This window comes from Nycticebus coucang, chromosome 22 (assembly GCF_027406575.1).
Source record: "Nycticebus coucang isolate mNycCou1 chromosome 22, mNycCou1.pri, whole genome shotgun sequence".
NCBI classification, from domain to species: Eukaryota; Metazoa; Chordata; class Mammalia; order Primates; family Lorisidae; genus Nycticebus; species Nycticebus coucang.
In genome coordinates this window covers 51,100,977-51,117,521 of record NC_069801.1, presented here as the reverse complement: position 1 = coordinate 51,117,521, position 16,545 = coordinate 51,100,977, and the positions used below count along the sequence as shown (strand labels likewise).

Sequence of the window (16,545 nt, the reverse complement as noted above, 5' to 3'; positions counted from 1 at the left end):
CCTGCTACTTTTCTTCCCAGGAGAGCTCCTCCGAGCAGCTTCCCTGGAGTTACCGGGAGAAGACCCGCTTTGGCCGTCTGGGCCTAGGCCTGGTTGAAGAGCTGGTCAGCAGTTGTCGGAGAAAACCTTTTGCACTGGTCTGTGGCTCAGCTGAGTTTACCCAGGACGTAGCCAGGTGCTTGCAGTGTGCAGGCCTCACCGGGGACTCCTACTTCCTCTTCTAGTCTGGGCCACCCTTCCAAAGCCCGGGCCGGGCCTGCAGCTTGAAACCAGAAGACATGGAATCCAGCCTGGCCCCACTGCTAACTTGCCAGTGACCTCAGGCAAGGGTCTCAAAACCTCCATTTCTCATTGGTCCTGTGAGGTTAATTGTTGCCTTCTGACACAATAGTGTTGGGGGGAGCACAGGAGACTACAGGGGCCTCGAGGGGGACCCCTATCTGGGAGGCAGACAAGACTCCTCAGAGGAAGCCAAGTCCAGGCTGAGCCTCAGAACAAATAGGAGTTGGGCCGGGGAAGGGGCCAGAGGAACTTCCCTGGTCCCTCTGATCAGAGGGCCTATGGAGGGGCTCTGACCATGGCCTCAGCACCAGCTCAAACTAGGACTCCCTCGGTGTGTAGGCAGAGGCTGAGAGCCTTATATATTTCCAGTACCTGAGCCTGACATGCCAAAGTGCTTGGGTTCTATGACTTGACCATGTTCTGAGAGCAGAGGTGGACCCTAGATTGCCTTTGTACTGACTCAAGCCTTAGTTCCCATCTCCTGGTTCAAGAGCCTGGTCCAGAGTCCTTTCCCTAGCAAAAGCAGAGGCAGGAGGCAAACACATGCCCTCCTTCCCCCTGTAGGCAGCCGCTCAGCCTGTGCCTTCAGCTCCGGTGCCCTGGCGACGGTTGCTATGGGGATCTAAAGATAGAGCAGGTGTCAGGAGACCTGGGTCCCTCTCCCAGCTCTGCCCACTGAGCGGCTGCTGATTCCGATACACTTCCTTTTCCCTCACCACCCCAGGAACCTGGTGCCCCTGGGCAGTGCACTGCCATTAATGAATTTGGCTGAGGCTCACCATGGATAGTCCCAGCATTGGGACACTAAGCCATGGAATATTACATGTAGACTTTTATAGTTATAAGACTGCAGTTTTCATCATATCCACAGTGTTCATCATATCCAAGCCGAAAGTTCAGGCCTCCAAGGTAACAGATTTCATGTATTAGTGGAGAAACTAAGGCCCATTGAGGCTAAAATGGCTTGCTCAGGGTAAAACAGTTCATGTCAGGGCCATCACTAAAAGTCTCCTACTTTCAACCTTGTGCACAGAGTTCTGCACCAGTGGTTTTCAAACGGCTCCACGGGGTGCTAGGCTTCCTTGCAGTAGCAGTGAACAGACAGCCCAACGGATCCCCAGGTTTCTTTTCTTTTCTTTCTTTCTTTTTTTTTTTTTTTTTGAGACAGTCTCACTATGTTGCCCTGGGTAGAGTGCCATGGGATCACAGCTCACAGAAACCTCAAACTCCTGGGCTTAAGCGATTCTCTTGCCTCAGCCTCCCAAGTAGCTGGGACTACAGGCACCGCCACAACGCCCGGCTATTTTTGTTGCAGTTGTCATCGTTCCTGTGGCCCAGTCTGGGTTCAAACCCGCCACTCTCGGTGTGTGTGACTGGTGCCATAACCACTGTGCTACAGGCACCAAGCCCCCAAGTTTCCCTTCAACCAGAACGCTTCGATTTTTATCCCCTTGGGGCTTGGAGTAATTTTTATTTTTTTAAAGTGGAATTTCCTGTCCCACCCCCAAAATTACAACAAATCTCTGTTCTATGCCATGTTTAATACACAGTCGTGATGAGTAACTGGGCTACTGGGCTGGAGGTTTCAGACTTTTGCCACAGGGTTCCAGGGCTGGGTAGGTATGGGCGACTGTGCCTCCAAGAATCATAGGGGCATAGTAAAGGCTCTGGAAAGCCCAGCAATAAGGGAACTTCATTTTGTTTAACCCAGAATTTCTCAAACTTATTTCACTATGGAAGCCTTTTCTATGGGTTTCAAAACCTCTTTCTAGCACAGTGTAATGAGAGTCAGAGGTCCCAAGCAGAAACTGTGATCTCTTCCCGCCTAGCCTGTGACTCAGGCAAGACACCTTTCCTCTCAGGAGCTATGAAACCAGAGGCTCCTCCTCCACTCTTACCCGGCTGACTACTCACAGTTACTAGAGGGCCTGTGATGAGCCCAGTGCTGTTCTAGGAAACATCAGCAAACCAGGCAGAGGCAGCTGTTCCCACTGGGGAGTTTCCAGCCCAGCAAGGAAGGCAGAAATTAAACTGGTAGTTTTAAAAGGGCCAAGAGCACTGGGACTATGGGTGACAAGGTCTTTGGCCTAGCCTAGGGGAGGGCCAGGGACACACCACTGCCACTGAGATAGAATACTCATAATTGAGGGTGCTGAAGGGGTCCCCACCTAAAGGATAGTGTCTGGGGGGTTCTATGTCCTTGTCTCGGTTCAGGCCCTGGATGTGTAGCCATTAGAGAAGGCTGCCCTGTAGTAACTGACAGTGTTCTTGTCCTAGAATGTGTTGTCCCCTCACTCCAGGCAGGGTTGGCGCAGTCTGCTGCTGCTGGGATCTCTGATCGTGGGACGTTGGTGAGGACCCAGCTGTGCCCTTGGTACAGGATGCCAAAAGGGGCTCCTGTCACCCAGAAACTTGAGAGCTCATGGCTGGGTGCTAAGCAAGCCCAGGAAGAAGATTGGCTGTGATGTGTGAGTTCAGGCCTCTTGGAATTGGGGTGAGGGTCCCATCAGCTGGCCCTTTCTGCCATGTCTTCTGATGCGCCTGCAGCACAGTGTGACACGAGAAGTGTGCTGCCGGGGCAATGGCCACTGTGTGTGTGGCAGTGGGGCATGGCACAGGAGGTCAATATAGTGTCCCCCATTCTGTGAGGCAGACAGATGGGTCTTTGGCGGAGTCCCGAGCTTCAGACAGCAGAGCGGCCAAAGGGGCTACAGCATGTTCTCTTGGGTCCCCTGCACCATGTTTTGCCTGTACCACTCCCACGTTCCCCTCAGGGGCCTCCCAGCCCCAGTCTCTGCCCTCCACGCCTCCCTCCACACTGAGACTACACTGATTGTCTAGCACACAAATCTGAGCCTGTCACTCCCCTTCTTGAAATCCCTCCATGGCGCCTGGTAGCCCTCAGGATTCAGCGTCACAGCTCTGCTTACTTCTCCAGACTGATTTTCTGCTCTGCCCCTTATATCCACCTTCCAGGCTCCAGACTCATTTTGTATTGGCCAGACCCTCCTTCCTCTCTGCCACTCATATTTTTTGCCTGTCACACTCCAGCTAGACTAGTGCATAGAGTCTGGTGCTTCTCCATCTCTGCACCCATCAGACTGTCATTTGCATGTGAGCTCAACAAGGGCCTGTCCCCAATGTGGGAGGGTGCTCAGTACATCCTGAATGTTGACTACCTGAGCAACGAACAGTTAATATTCATAGACTCCTTTACAAGTGGCAGAAGGCTTGAAGCATGGAGTCTTCACCAGCATTGGTGCTTTTTTTATTGCCCCAATTACTGATGAGGAAACTAAGCTGAGACATTAAGCATTTCTCCAAGGTCATGTAGGGGTAGACAGATTCCAACCTGTTGTAATTATTATAAAGGTCGTATGTGACACCTGAGTGCACCCAGAGATGTGTATAAAGATTTTTATTGCTGCACTATTTGAAATAGCAAAGAATTAAAAACTGCTTATACGTCCATCAGAAAGAGAATGGCGAAACACATGGTTCTGTGTTCCCACAGGGAGAACCCACAGCAGTGAAAATGAATGAACTGGATCTACACATACCAACATAGATTAAATCCAGCCCTAAAACCAGAATAATTGAGTGAAATGTACATTGTACAGGATAGGTGTGGTGAGATCCCGGTAGTTAGAGATTATAACAACCCAAAACTATGCCTAGTGCTCAGGAGACGATCCACCAACTTTAAGGGGAGTGGTGACCTATGGTGACAGATGGAAGGGCATGGGATGGGGCAGAGGGGCTTTTACCCACGTCTATCATGGTATTTTATTACAAAAATGTTTGAAATTAACACGGCAAAATATGAATATCTGGTAAATCTGATTTATGGGTTCCCTGATGTCTGCTATATTATTTTTCCTTTTGTGTGTTTGAAATAGATCATAATTAAAGATTTTAAAAAATATAAGGGTGGCCATAAACTTTGTGTGCAATTTAAAATGGGGTGCAACTGCACACAAACTTTATGGCCACCCTATTTATCAAATGTGCTTGTTCAATGCTTTTCAGAAATGAGGGCTTAAAAACATTCGCGTCTTCTCTCCCACGTCAAAATAGGCCTTTGTGCCTCCAAGTTTCTCAATCACTCATTGGAGACTATTTGTGAGCACCTACTGTGTGCCAGGCCCTGTCCTAGGTGTGGGAGGCACAACACTAAATGGTACGGATCACTCCAGATCCTCTGAGCCAACATGCTGTCCCCTCTGCGGTCCCTCTTCTTTTCCTCATAAATTCAAATCAGAGTGACTTGCTAGATACCAGAGTTAGACTCTTTTTTCTTATTTATTTATTTATTTATTTTTGAGACAGAGTCTCACTCTGTTGCCCAGGCTAGACTGCTGTGGCCTCAACCTAGCTCGCAGAAACCTCAAACTCCTGGGCTTGAGCTATCCTTCTGCCTCAGCCTCCCAAGTAGCTCGGACTACAGGCATCTGCCACAACACCCAGCTAATTTTTCTATTTTGAGTAGAGACAGGTCTCACTCTTGCTCAGGCTGTTTTCTAACTCCTGAGCTCGTGACCCTTCCACCTCAGGCCTTGGCCTCCCAGAGTGTTAGGATTACAGAGGTGAGCCTCCATGCTCCACCTTTGTTTTTCTTTGTAAATGAAGCAGACGTACATTCAAATCTCTCACTGATTCTGTGACCAGTGATAGGCAACTTGGCCTCCGGGAGCCTCACTTTCTCATCTGTGAAGTGGAGATGATAGCAATGTCTCCCAGGGCTGTGTGAGCATAGGGGAAACATGTAGACTCTGAGCACAGCACCCAGCTTGGAGTGGGTGTGAGACCCAGGTCCCTCTTTCCTTCTCTTTCCCCTTCCTGGTGGCCCTCCCCAGCAGTGCTCAACCCACGACTGACTTAGGACGGCATTTGTCCCCAGACTCTGCATTATCGAGACCTCCCCTTTTTATTATTTTTCCCATGCTTGGGGAGATTTTGATCCCAAATTGTATGTTTTAAGGCATTATTAATTTATTTCCCATTTTTTATTAATCAAAGACATAGATAGCTGCCCCTCTGAGCTTCTGATCTGTACATCCAGCTGGGAGCTGCACGCGGCTGACATAATTCCAGCCAGAGGCAAAGGAACACAGCAGTGTGTGTGGTCTGGGTGCCCGAGGAGGGGTAAATGTAGAGGCACTCACTCTTTTACCTGACCATGAGTCATGAAAGCTGCCGGCCTTGCTTAGGCAGTGCTGCTTTTGCAGGTGGTCACTGGCCGGTGGGCTGGGGGCTGAGCTTTCGCTGCTAGCCACCCACATGGGTTCCACACTGGTCTTAGACACTTCATTCTACAGGGCACACCCCAAATAGATGCTGTGCACTCAGAAGAGTTTGCATAGTGGGAGGTGGCAAAGGTGTGCCTCCAAGCCCCCTGGCTCTGGGTGGAGACCACCCCATTGCTCTTGATGCTGACAGAGCATAGTAGCTTGTACTGGGGTGGGGTGACAGCCTTGACTGACCAGATCCCAGATTTAGCATTCAGAGCCGTGGCCAGGCTAGGTACGGTGGCTCATGCCCGTAATCCTAGCACTCTGGGAGGCAGAGGTGGGTGGATCATTTAAGCTCAGGAGTTTGAGACCAGCCTGAGCAGGAGTGAGATCCTGTCTCTCCTAAAAATAGCTGGGCGTGGTGGCACGTGCCTGTAGTCACAGCTACTTGAGAGGCTGAAGCAAGAGGACCTCTTGAGCCCAAGAGTTTGAGCTATGACACCACAACTCTGTCTCAAAAGAAAAAAAAACAACTGTGCCCAGGTGGGCCCACCATGCTGGATGGTGGGCTGCACACACCAGCTCAGAGGGCAGGTGCGCCTGCATCAGCTGCCCTGCCTGGACACAGGAACTTCACCCCCGCCCTGGCTGACCACAGAGGAACCTGGAAGGAGAAGGGGGAGGTGTGGTAGGATGTGTTTGCAACAGACATAGCATTTTGGCTTGAAGCCCAGTAAGCTGAGTTGTGGCATAAGATTTGTAACAATAGGATGGAGAATGGCATGCAGACCCTGGAACCCAGCGTGTGAATGGTGCCGCGTGTAGGGCAGAGGTGACCCTCGCAGTCGGCAGCAAGTGCCCTCTAGCCCATGGCCCTAACTCCTCTCCCTCTCCAAAGGCCACGGGCGCAAACCTGGTGATGCTGATAGGCTGGCAGAGGTTCACCTGGAGCTGCAACTGTGCTCTCGGACATGTTCAATTCCATAAAAACGAAAACAAGTCATCATGTGGACAGATTTGCTGAATGGCTATAAAATGCCATCACATTAGGCTAGATTTCCCACTGAGCAAAGGTTCAGGGGCCAGAAGCTTACATGGAAGGTGATTCAGGGAAGTATGAAGGAATGGGGAGGAAGGACAAGGGAGGGCCTGAGGGGTGGCCTGGAGCTCGGCCCCGCACTGGGGCTCTGCCAATAGGCTGCAGAGCACACCTTACAGGCCACCTCAAGGGACAAGGGGACGGGGATGTTTACCCACCAATGACCCTACTCCCCCATTGGATGAGGGCAGGAACTCCCTCCTGGGTCGGCTGAGTGCCTGACAGACGGAGATGCCCTGAGGCAGAGAGACATAGGAAACCATCAGTGTACACGCCACGTTCCCACAGGGTAGCTCTGGTGGGCGGGGCCATGTGGGTGGCCCATCAACAGGCTGGGCCATGTCAGCTCCCTTAATTCTCACAATCAAGCTGCCGAGGGATCAGCAGCTTCCCCATGTTACAGACGAAGAAATGGATTCACGAGTAACTAGGCAGGAGGTTGGGGCCACCTCCAGCACCCTGCTGAGTGTGATGCCTGGCCATAGTGTTGAACTAGTGTATGCTGAAGGAATGAATGAGCTGGTGGAGGCCATGTGACTGTGGGTTAGTGACCACTCTTCTGGAAAATGCTTTGTAGAGCAAAGGAGTTTGGCACCTGGCCCCCAGGGGAGTCTCAGTAAGTGCTAATTCCCTTCCTCTGTCTCCCTCTAAGGGGAGCAGGGTTTTTTCCCAGGAAGCAGACCTTCCTGTTCAGCTCAATGATCCCCTGACCCTCCAGATAAATGGATCTTTTCCTCTAGGGCATCTCCAAAGCATCTCTGCTGGCTCTGTCCAGCTAGCACTGAAGCCTGTCTAGGTTCTCCCATGTTGCAGCACAGCCTCCACCTGCCTCCCCTCCGTGCTACTGGGGGAGAAGACCCTTCATCTCCCTCCCTGTCTTGCTCTCATTCTTAGTCTCTCTGGAAGAGCTGCCTACACCCTACAGTGCCTGCTTCCTCTCTCCTCTCCACTCCCCACTGCTGCTCTCTGTGGTCGCCTCCCCCTCTCCACCCCATGTGCTCTTGATAAAGTCCCCAAGGCCTAGAGGTCATTTCTCAGCAGACTTCCTTCCTTCCTTCCTTCCTTCCTTCCTTCCTTCCTTCCTTCCTTCCTTCCTTCCTTCCTTCCTTCCTTCCTTCCTTCCTTCCTTCCTTCCTTCCTTCCTTCCTTCCTCCCTCCCTCCCTCCCTCCCTCCCTCCCTCCCTCCCTCCCTCCCTCCCTCCCTCCCTCCCTCCCTCCCTTCCTCTCTCCCTCCCTCCCTCCCTCCCTCCCTCTCTTCTCATTCTTTCTTCTTTTCTTTTTTTTTCATCTCACTTTGTGGCCCTTCTTAGAGTGCTATGGCATCGTAGCTCACAGCAACCTCAAACTCTTGGGTTCAAGTGATCCTCTCGCCTCAACCTCCTGAGTAGCTGGGACTGTAGGTGCCCGCCACTATGCTCAGCTATTTTTTTTTTTTTAAGAGACAGGGTCTTGCTCTTGTTCAGGCTGGTCTCTAACTCCTGAGCTCAAGCGATCCACCACCCAGAGCCTCCCAGAGTGTTAGGATTAAGTGTGAACCACTGTGCCTCTCTGCAGAATTTGGGGCTGTTGTCAATTTCCTCCTTTAAGAGCCTCCGCTTCCTCAATGGGATATTAATTCCTACCTTGCTTGATTATTCTGAGGACTAAAGAACTCAGTCATTCAGGTATTCAGTAAACATTTCTAAACACCTGCTGTGTGCAGGTCTTCTCCTGGGTCTTTGAGGCCCTTCACTCTGGAGGTGTCCACAGTCTCCTGGGGACTACAGATGTTCTCATAACAAATGTAAAAAGCCTGGAGTTCTGCCTGGTACACACGGACCCTCAGAGAGTGTGGGGTTCTGCCTTTCTGCCCCCTGGTCCTCAGTTTCCGTAGCCAGAAAATGGGTAAGAAATAGGAGGTGGGACTTGTTCTCAGAAGTCCCCTCCAGCTCTGATTGTCTAAGGCAGTGATCTTTTTTTTTAAGACAGAGTCTCACTATGTTGCCCTGGGAACAGTGCCGTGGCGTTATAGGTCACAACAACCTCTAACTCTTGAGCTTAAGTGATTCTCTTGCCTCAGCCTCCCAAGTACTGGGACTACAGGAGCCCACCACAATGCCCGGCCATTTTTTGGTTGGAGTTGTCATTGTTGTTTGGCAGGCCCGGGCTGGATTTAAACTCACCAGCTCCAGTGTATGTGGCCAGCACCTTAGCTGCTGAACTACAGGCACCAAGCCTATTTTCAACCGATGTGCCACAGCACACTAGTGTGCTGTGAGAGGCTCTTAGGTGTATCTCCATAATTAAATTATTTTCAAAAGAAGTTCAAACCACAGTAAATATATTCTTTCTTTTTTTTTTGCAGTTTTTGGCCAGGGCTGGGCCTGAACCTGCCACCTCCAGTATATGGGGCTGGCGCCCTACTCCTTTGAGCCACAGGTGCAGCCCTTTAGTTTTTTTTTTTTACTAACATAATTTAAGTGTGCTGCAGATGTTTAACTATAGGTTCAAGTATGCCATGAGATAAAAAAGGTTGAAAACTATTGGTCTAAGGGCTGACTCTCCATTCCTCCGTGCTGAGCCTCCCTCTCACCTTGAGCTGGTGAGCCTGCTTGCAGTGATGAGGCCCTGGAGGCCGAGTGTGGCAGGTTCAGTGTCTGGACTTTCTGAAGTTCAGCTGAACCCCCTTCTTGGAGGACTAGATGAGGGAGTGCTGTTCCCCTCAACAGAATGACCAGCCACCTGAGAGGAGACAAAAGTAGGCAGGTTCGAGGCAGAAGGAACTCAGGGCTCTCAAGGAAGGAGTCTGTGGGAGTCTTGGCCCCCAGCCACCTGCCACTCCAGATATCTACAACCTTCTGTCCCAGTCTGCACCTCAGCTGAGATCTCTTCTTCCTCTCCACAAATGGGGGTCTGCATGGGTAAAAATGGCATCATGGTAAGAATACAGGCTTTCAAGCTGGTCAGACATAGGTCCTAATCTCAGCTCTGCCACTTGGGCAAATCACTTCCTTTCTCTAAACTTCGGCTTCCATGTTTATAACCCAGGGACATTTTCCTTCTTGCAACAGATATTTATTGAGCCCTTAATCTGTGTGAGAACTGAAATACAGTGGTGAACAAAATTCAGCTCTCTGATCCCCCAGAGTTTATGAGCTGTTGCGGGAGACAAAAAACAAACAGCCGGGTGTCATCCAGGATAGTACCGCTCCTGCAGGGGGACTGGGGCTGCCAAGACCTTCTCACAGAGCTGTGCAGGTTACATGGGATAATGTGCATAAGGTATCGAGCGTTGGACCTGGCACACAGTAGATGGGTGTCGAATAAAAAAAACTAATAAAAGCAACTCTCTCTGAGGCCTAATCACCAAACGGTGGGATGGAGCTGGTAATCCTGACCTTGCAAAGGTGCTGCAGAGATTTCAGACTTAATTTAAATCAATGAATGCTTAATAGAGCTGACCACATGGTCACATACTCTTCTTCTAAAGCCTTCGCAAAAAATGGCTGGGTACGGTGACTCACACCTGTAATCTTAGCACTCTGGGAGGCTGAAGAGGGTGGATCACTTGAGCTCAGGAGTTCAAGACTAGCCTGAGCAAGAGTGAGACCCCCATCTCTCCTGAGCTCTCCTAGTACGGCTGGAGAAAAAGAGATAGCCCAGCCATACCTGGCATGGAGACCTTGCCTGGAGTTATAGCTCAAGGAGCACAGTGAGGTGGTGGTGAGCTGTACAGTGTGTGACTGGAGCAATGGAAATCTGACTCATTAGAGCAAGGACTCCTGGCAGAGGAAGCGTTTGACTTTGCTCAGGCTGAGGCCACTTCAAGACCTAAGCTCTGAGACAAGGTAATTTGAAGCAAAGGAGGAAGCGAGAAGGAAAAAGGAAGACAAGGAGGTGAACAACAAGAAAGAACACATGAGGAGGAACCAACAGAAAAATCTGGGCAACATGAAAAACCAAAACAGAGCAACGCCCCCAAGGGACCATGAGGCAGCTACCGCAGAAGACTCCACCTATACAGAATTAATGGACTTGACAGAAAGGGAATTTAAACTATGAATGATAAAGACAATTAAAGTAATGGATGAGAAAACGGAAAGAGATCCAAAAGTCAGACGAGAGATATGCAGAGTATAGAAAGGATGTGGCAGAGCTTAAGGAAATAAAGGAGACAATCAAGGAGTGTAAAAAGGCAGTAGAAAGTATCAAAAATAGGTTAGACCATGGAGAAGAAAGAACCTCAGAGCTAGGGGATAAAGTTTTCAAGTTAACCCAGGTAGTCAAAAGAGGCAGAAAAGAAAAGAGAGAGAAAGCGGAACAGTCACTTAGAGAACTATGAGACTCCATGAAGCATTCAAACGCATGAATAATAGGGATCCCCAAAGGGGAAGAAGATTGTCCCAAGGGAATGGAAGCCCTACCAGAGACTCATAAATTAAAACTTCCCAAGTTTTACCAAAGCGCTTGACACACTCCTTTCAGATAGATCTACAACCCTGGGGCATCTCAACTCAAGCAGAGCTTCTCCAAGATATATGATAATGAATCTGTCCAAAGTCACAACAAAAGAAAAACTCCTGCAAGCGGCCAGGGAGTAGGTGCCATCTGATCTATGGAGGCAGAGACATTAGGATGACAGCAGACTTTTCAGCTGAAACTTTCCAAGCCAGAAGAGCATGGTCATCTAAGGGGTTCTGTTCCCTTCTGCATTGCGCTGTTCAGCCAGGTTTGTAAAACAGGTGTCACCATGTTCTACTGTGCGCAAGGCTCCGTGAAACTCCCCTTCGGCAGCCTGTGAGCAGGTGTGTGTGGTCTCAGGCACCCGGTTTCTGATTCCTGGAGCCCAGAGTGAAGGGCAGGCTCCCAAACCAGCAGGTGCCTGGGGAGCACCACACACAGCTGTGATGTGTCAGTACACACTCAGCACGGGGCCCAGGCCGGCTCCGATTCCTCTTCCTTCTCTGAGAGAAGAGTGAATACATTGGAAAAGGACACATCGGAAAAACTGGAGAAATTCGAATGTGAATCAAATCTTACAGCCACCTGATATTTGATAAACCAAACAAGAACATACACTGGGGAAAAGCATCTCTAGTCAATAAATGGCATTGGGAGATCTGGATAACCACATGTAAAAGACTGAAACTAGACCCGCACTTCTCACCACTTACAAAAATTGATTCAAGATGGATAAAAGATTTAAATCTAAGGTATGAAACAATAGAAATCTTCAAAGAAAGTGTGAGGTAAGCACTTGATGATACCAGCCTGGGGGAAGATTTTATGAAGAAGACTTCCGTGGCTATTGCAACAACAACAAAAATAAATAAATGGGACTCAGACACACCGAGGGACGCACGTAGAAGGACTGTGTGATCTGTGTTCTGTGCAGAGGTGGATGTGTGTGCAAAGGAGCAGATATGAATGCACAGCAAGGGTACAGTTGCACAAGGGCATGTCACACTCAGAAAAGGACAGTTGCACACAGAGAGACCACTACACTTAGTACCTGACCCACAGATACCCAGACAGGCTCATGTACCCAAGGAAACAGCATAACCAAATGATGAACCATGTCACCCAGAGATAGGTGCCCATGTGTGCACAGTGACAGAAACTGGCACGCACAGCATTGGTCCTCCTCCCTGGGGAGGCATCTGTCCCAGGAGCATACTCACAACCTCATGGAGCTCATGCCCCTTCAAGGATATCCTGTGTCCAGCTCCGGGCAGCTGAAGAACCAGCCATGGTGGGGAGGCCCATCTCATACCAAAAGAAAGTCCCGGGCGGCGCCTGTGGCTCAGTGAGTAGGGCGCTGGCCCAATATGCCGAGGGTGGCGGGTTCAAACCCAGCCCCGGCCAAAACTGCAACAACAACAAAAAAAAATAGCCGGGCGTTGTGGCGGGCGCCTGTAGTCCCAGCTGCTCGGGAAGCTGAGGCGGGAGAATCACGTAAGCCCAAGAGTTAGAGGTTGCTGTGAGCCGTGTGACGCCACGGCACTCTACCCGAGGGTGGTACAGTGAGACTCTGTCTCTACAAAAAAAAAAAAGAAAGTCCCCCTGCAAGTTTGAGGGTGGGTCCTCTGAGCTCAGCTCGTGGGGGTTGGTACAGCAGGGCACCAGCAGGCGCCCAAGCACTCTGGGTTGACTCGTCCTATGGGTGGCTCTGGCACTCCCTAATGACTCTGGCAGGTGGGCGGCCTTTGTTCCTTCTCCACCAGCTCCACTGGGGACCAGGAGAGAAGGCATGGCCGAGCTGCTGATTGGAGGGAGGGACAGCCAGGCAGCAGGAGGCCCCACTCAGAGGTGACTTCAAGGAGAGATGGATTAAAAAGGAAACTACAAGAAGACCTGAGGGCTGTATAGATTCACGTGCAAGGAATGCTGGAGGCTGGGAGGCTGCATTCCTCATGCTGGGGCTGCTCGCCACACTTTCCCCGTGTTGACAGGTAGATGCCACTCTACTCATTTCACAGGTGAGGGAACAGAGGCCCAGAGAGACAAAGTGGCTTATCTAGGGTCACACATAACTGTCAGGATTGTGATTTGAACCAATGTGATCTGGGTTCTAGGGACCCTGTGCTTAACCACCCCACCAGACCATCTAGCCACTCTATCAGTCTGAATGTATGTGCTCTCCAAAATTCATATACTGAAATCCTAACCCCCAAAGCAGTGGTATTGGGAGGTAGGGCTTTTTTTCTTTTCTTTTCTTTCTTTGAGATAGTCCCACTCTGTCACCCTAGGTGTCATAGCTCACAGCAACCCCAGACTCCTGGGCTTGAGTGATCTCTTGCCTCAGCCTCCTGAGTAGCTGGGACTACAGGCACCTGCCACACGCCTGGCTGGTTTTTCTATTTTTAGTAGAGATGGAGTCTTGCTCTTGCTCAGGCTGATCTCGAACTCCTGAGTTTAAATGATCCACCTGCCTTGGCTCCCAGAGTGCTAGGATTACAGGTCTGAGGATTATAGGTATTATATATTACAGGGCCTTTGGAAGGTGAGGACACAGAAAGAAGGCATCATCTAAGAACCAAGAAATGGGCCCTCATCAGACACTGAATTTGCCGGCACCTTGATTTTGAACTCCTGAACCTTCAAAACAGTAGGAAATAAATTGTGGTTTATTAGGCACCCAGCCTGTGGTATTTTGTTACAGCAGCCCAAACGGACTCGGGGTTAGAGCCACAGGCTGGAATACAGATGAACAGCGGTTCGAATTGACAAGACACTTCCTAGCTGTGTGTCCTTGAGCCGTTTAACCCATAAAGGGTTGCTAGGTGCTTAGGAAGTGCTAGGGGGCCCATGGGGGACAGACATGAGCGTGAGGGTGTGCTCTGGGCTAAGCCCCGAGCCTGGCACTAGAATGAAAGCCCAAGAAGACAAAAGGTATCCTCAGAAAAACCAGCAGCCAGAGTGCATCTGTCCTCTCTGTGCTAGGGTGCAAGGAGGGGCTCTTCCAGCTTGGGGTGGGGTGGGACAACTCCCTGGAGGAGGTGAGTACTGTTCCGAAGGTTAAGAGTCCATCAAGGGCCTGTGGGGCAGAGAGCAGGATGATCCGGGCTCAGGCACAGCATGTGCAGAGAAACGAGAGTCTTGTTGGGGCCTGGGATACAGAGCTCAAGGTGGGGAGGTGACCGGAGGGGCATGAATGCCAAGCAGAGGACTTTGGATTTCATCCTGAATAGAGGTGCGACATGGTCAGAAGGACCGTGCCACAGAAAGGTCAGAGGTTTCCTGTCAAAGGGCAGGAAGCAGGCAGAGCAGACACGCTCAGGCCAGTGGGGAGCTGTGGTAAAAACACATGGGGATGAGGGGCTTGGGTCGGGACGGCCTCAGAAGTCATTTCAGAGGCAGCAGTGCTGATCCAGCTCAAGCGTGGTCATGGGGGAGGGGGGAGAGGGGAAAGGAAGTCGAGGAGGGCTCCTACATGCTGGCTTTGTGGGCTGGTCACGCTGAAATGCCAGAGGAGAGGCAAGTGCTGTGTTGGGATCAGTGATGGGTGCAGTTTGGGAGCTGTTGATTTTGAGGGACCCACAGGGCACCATGGTGGCTTCCATGGATGGGGTCTGATTGGAAAGTCCACGTGAAGGTGCTGGAAGGAAAGACAGTTGTTCAGGGAGTGAGACAAATACTCTGGAGGCAGAGTGATTATGGAATCTGGTTCCAGAGGATGTTAAGTCCAAGGAGTAGACACAATCAGGATGACGGCTCAGTAGATGTGGCCGCAGCCATTCATGTTCAGGTGCAGACAGCTCCTGCCTGCAACCCCTGAACCTTCCACCTCGGGCTGCTGAGCCATGCACGTGGAGGCTGCAAATGCCTGGGAGATGACCCCCACGGAGCAGCCTCCAACCAACGGCCGCTGGGAGTTGGTGGATAAACACACAATCTCCTTGGCCCTCAGCTGGAACCACTTGCGGGCATAGTCTGCACTTCCTTCTGGCTGTGCCATGGTGGTAACCGGCTCACCAACACACCCTGGACTGGCTTCTTTCCCTGCCTTGTCTTACTCCCCAACTTGCGCTTCCTGGTGACCTACAGAAACTGCTTGTCCTGGAGTCTTCTCATGGAGGAACTCAACCCAACACAGTGGCTCAAACCCTCTGTGCTTCAGTCCTCTGAGCTGTCACCTGGGGAGTCTGATGTGTCCTATGAAAATTGGTGAGCTGCATGAAGCTGCCAGCATCCTGCCCGGCACCCCACAGAGCTGGGTGAGCTCCCGCTCTCTGCCCGTGTCTCACACACAGTAGGTGTTTAATGAAAGCTCCCATCTCCCCAGGCTGCCCAGAACAGCTGAACTTTTCTTTCCTGCCTATCAAGCCCCACAGGCAAGCCAATCCTACATCGCTGGCCATTCCCAGTTCTCTTTGCTGAGCACCTTTCACGTGGCCCTGGTGTCTACAGCAAAGACTCCCTTGGGGGTGTGTCCCAGAGGCAACTTGTCATCTGGCAGATGGACGTCTGGGTTCTTCCACGGTGAATAAAAATCATACACGTTCCCATGCACTGCACCAGACACAGGCTAAGACGTCCCAGCATTATCTCAACCAATCCTCACGGCAACCTGCAGGCTGCTACCAAAGTTCCTGCCTCACAGTCCAGAAAGCCTCAGACAGGTGGGCCACTTTCCCAGGTTTCCACAGCCAGGCAGGAGCGGAGCCAGGGACTCAGACCTTAGTCTGTAGCACCAGAGCCCCGGTGCTTCCGTTTTCCCCACGCCCATGCCTGGCGCAGGCTCTGCGCGGAGAAGGAGCTGCCTGCTGGGCTGAACAGGACCTAATTGAAAGAACTAGGAAGATCCTACTTCTGCTGGGCACAGAGCTCCTGGAGCATTTCTGTAGCTCTAGTTCTTAGCTCAGGGTCGGGCACCTAGTGATGTTCAAGTTTGGGGATCAATAAAGACGTAAACATTTCATATTTTTGGCCAGAATTTGCTCTGTGGCCCAGATCCCTTATTGCATCAACAGTTACACAGTGCTGTTTTCCAGCACTGTTACTCCCGCTACACCCTCCCACAAAAAAGACTTCCCCTCATCAGACTTCCCTCTCCTCTGAACTAAATTCTCGAGTTTGAAGGAAGCGGTCCCATTTGTCCCACCAAATTGAGGCTTGAAGGTGGGGACAAGAAAAACCTGCAGTAAGCACCGTCCGTGTGTTGTAGCCTGTGTTATCTCCTTTCATTTTCTCAACAGCCCTGCAGGAGAGTGGCCCCACTGGACAGACCCAGAGGAGATGAACAACCAGTTCAAAGGTACCCAGCCAGGTACAGGCTAAACTGGGATCCAGCCCAGATCTACCTGGCCCCAAACCTTTCTGCACTACCCATGTTCCTCCCAGCCCAGCGTGCCTCCCCTGCAGTGAGGCCAGTGCAGATCTCAGAACGTGTAAAGCTGGTGACACTGGACCCATCACCTTAGAGTGGGTGAAGGAAGCACCTGGAGATAGATC

General features: G+C 51.0%; 1 protein-coding gene across 3 annotated transcripts in view; it reads left to right on the top strand.

Moving 5' to 3' along the window:
• LOC128575049 (NADH-cytochrome b5 reductase-like) overlaps window positions 1-13,661 on the top strand; it is a 34,308-nt gene extending 20,647 nt beyond the window's left edge. Inside the window, exons 7-8 of one of the 3 annotated variants that reach the window (XR_008376910.1) lie at window positions 21-2,750; window positions 13,583-13,661. Coding sequence is in view for 1 of the 3 variants with exons in the window: in XM_053576297.1 (XP_053432272.1) it covers window positions 21-224 (204 nt within the window). In the remaining 2 variants the exon portion in view is untranslated. Of the gene's footprint in view, window positions 1-20; window positions 4,261-13,582 lie in introns of those variants that run through there. The other 2 variants (XR_008376909.1, XM_053576297.1) reach the window with 2 other exon arrangements.
• Window positions 13,662-16,545: the final 2,884 nt, after the last annotated feature.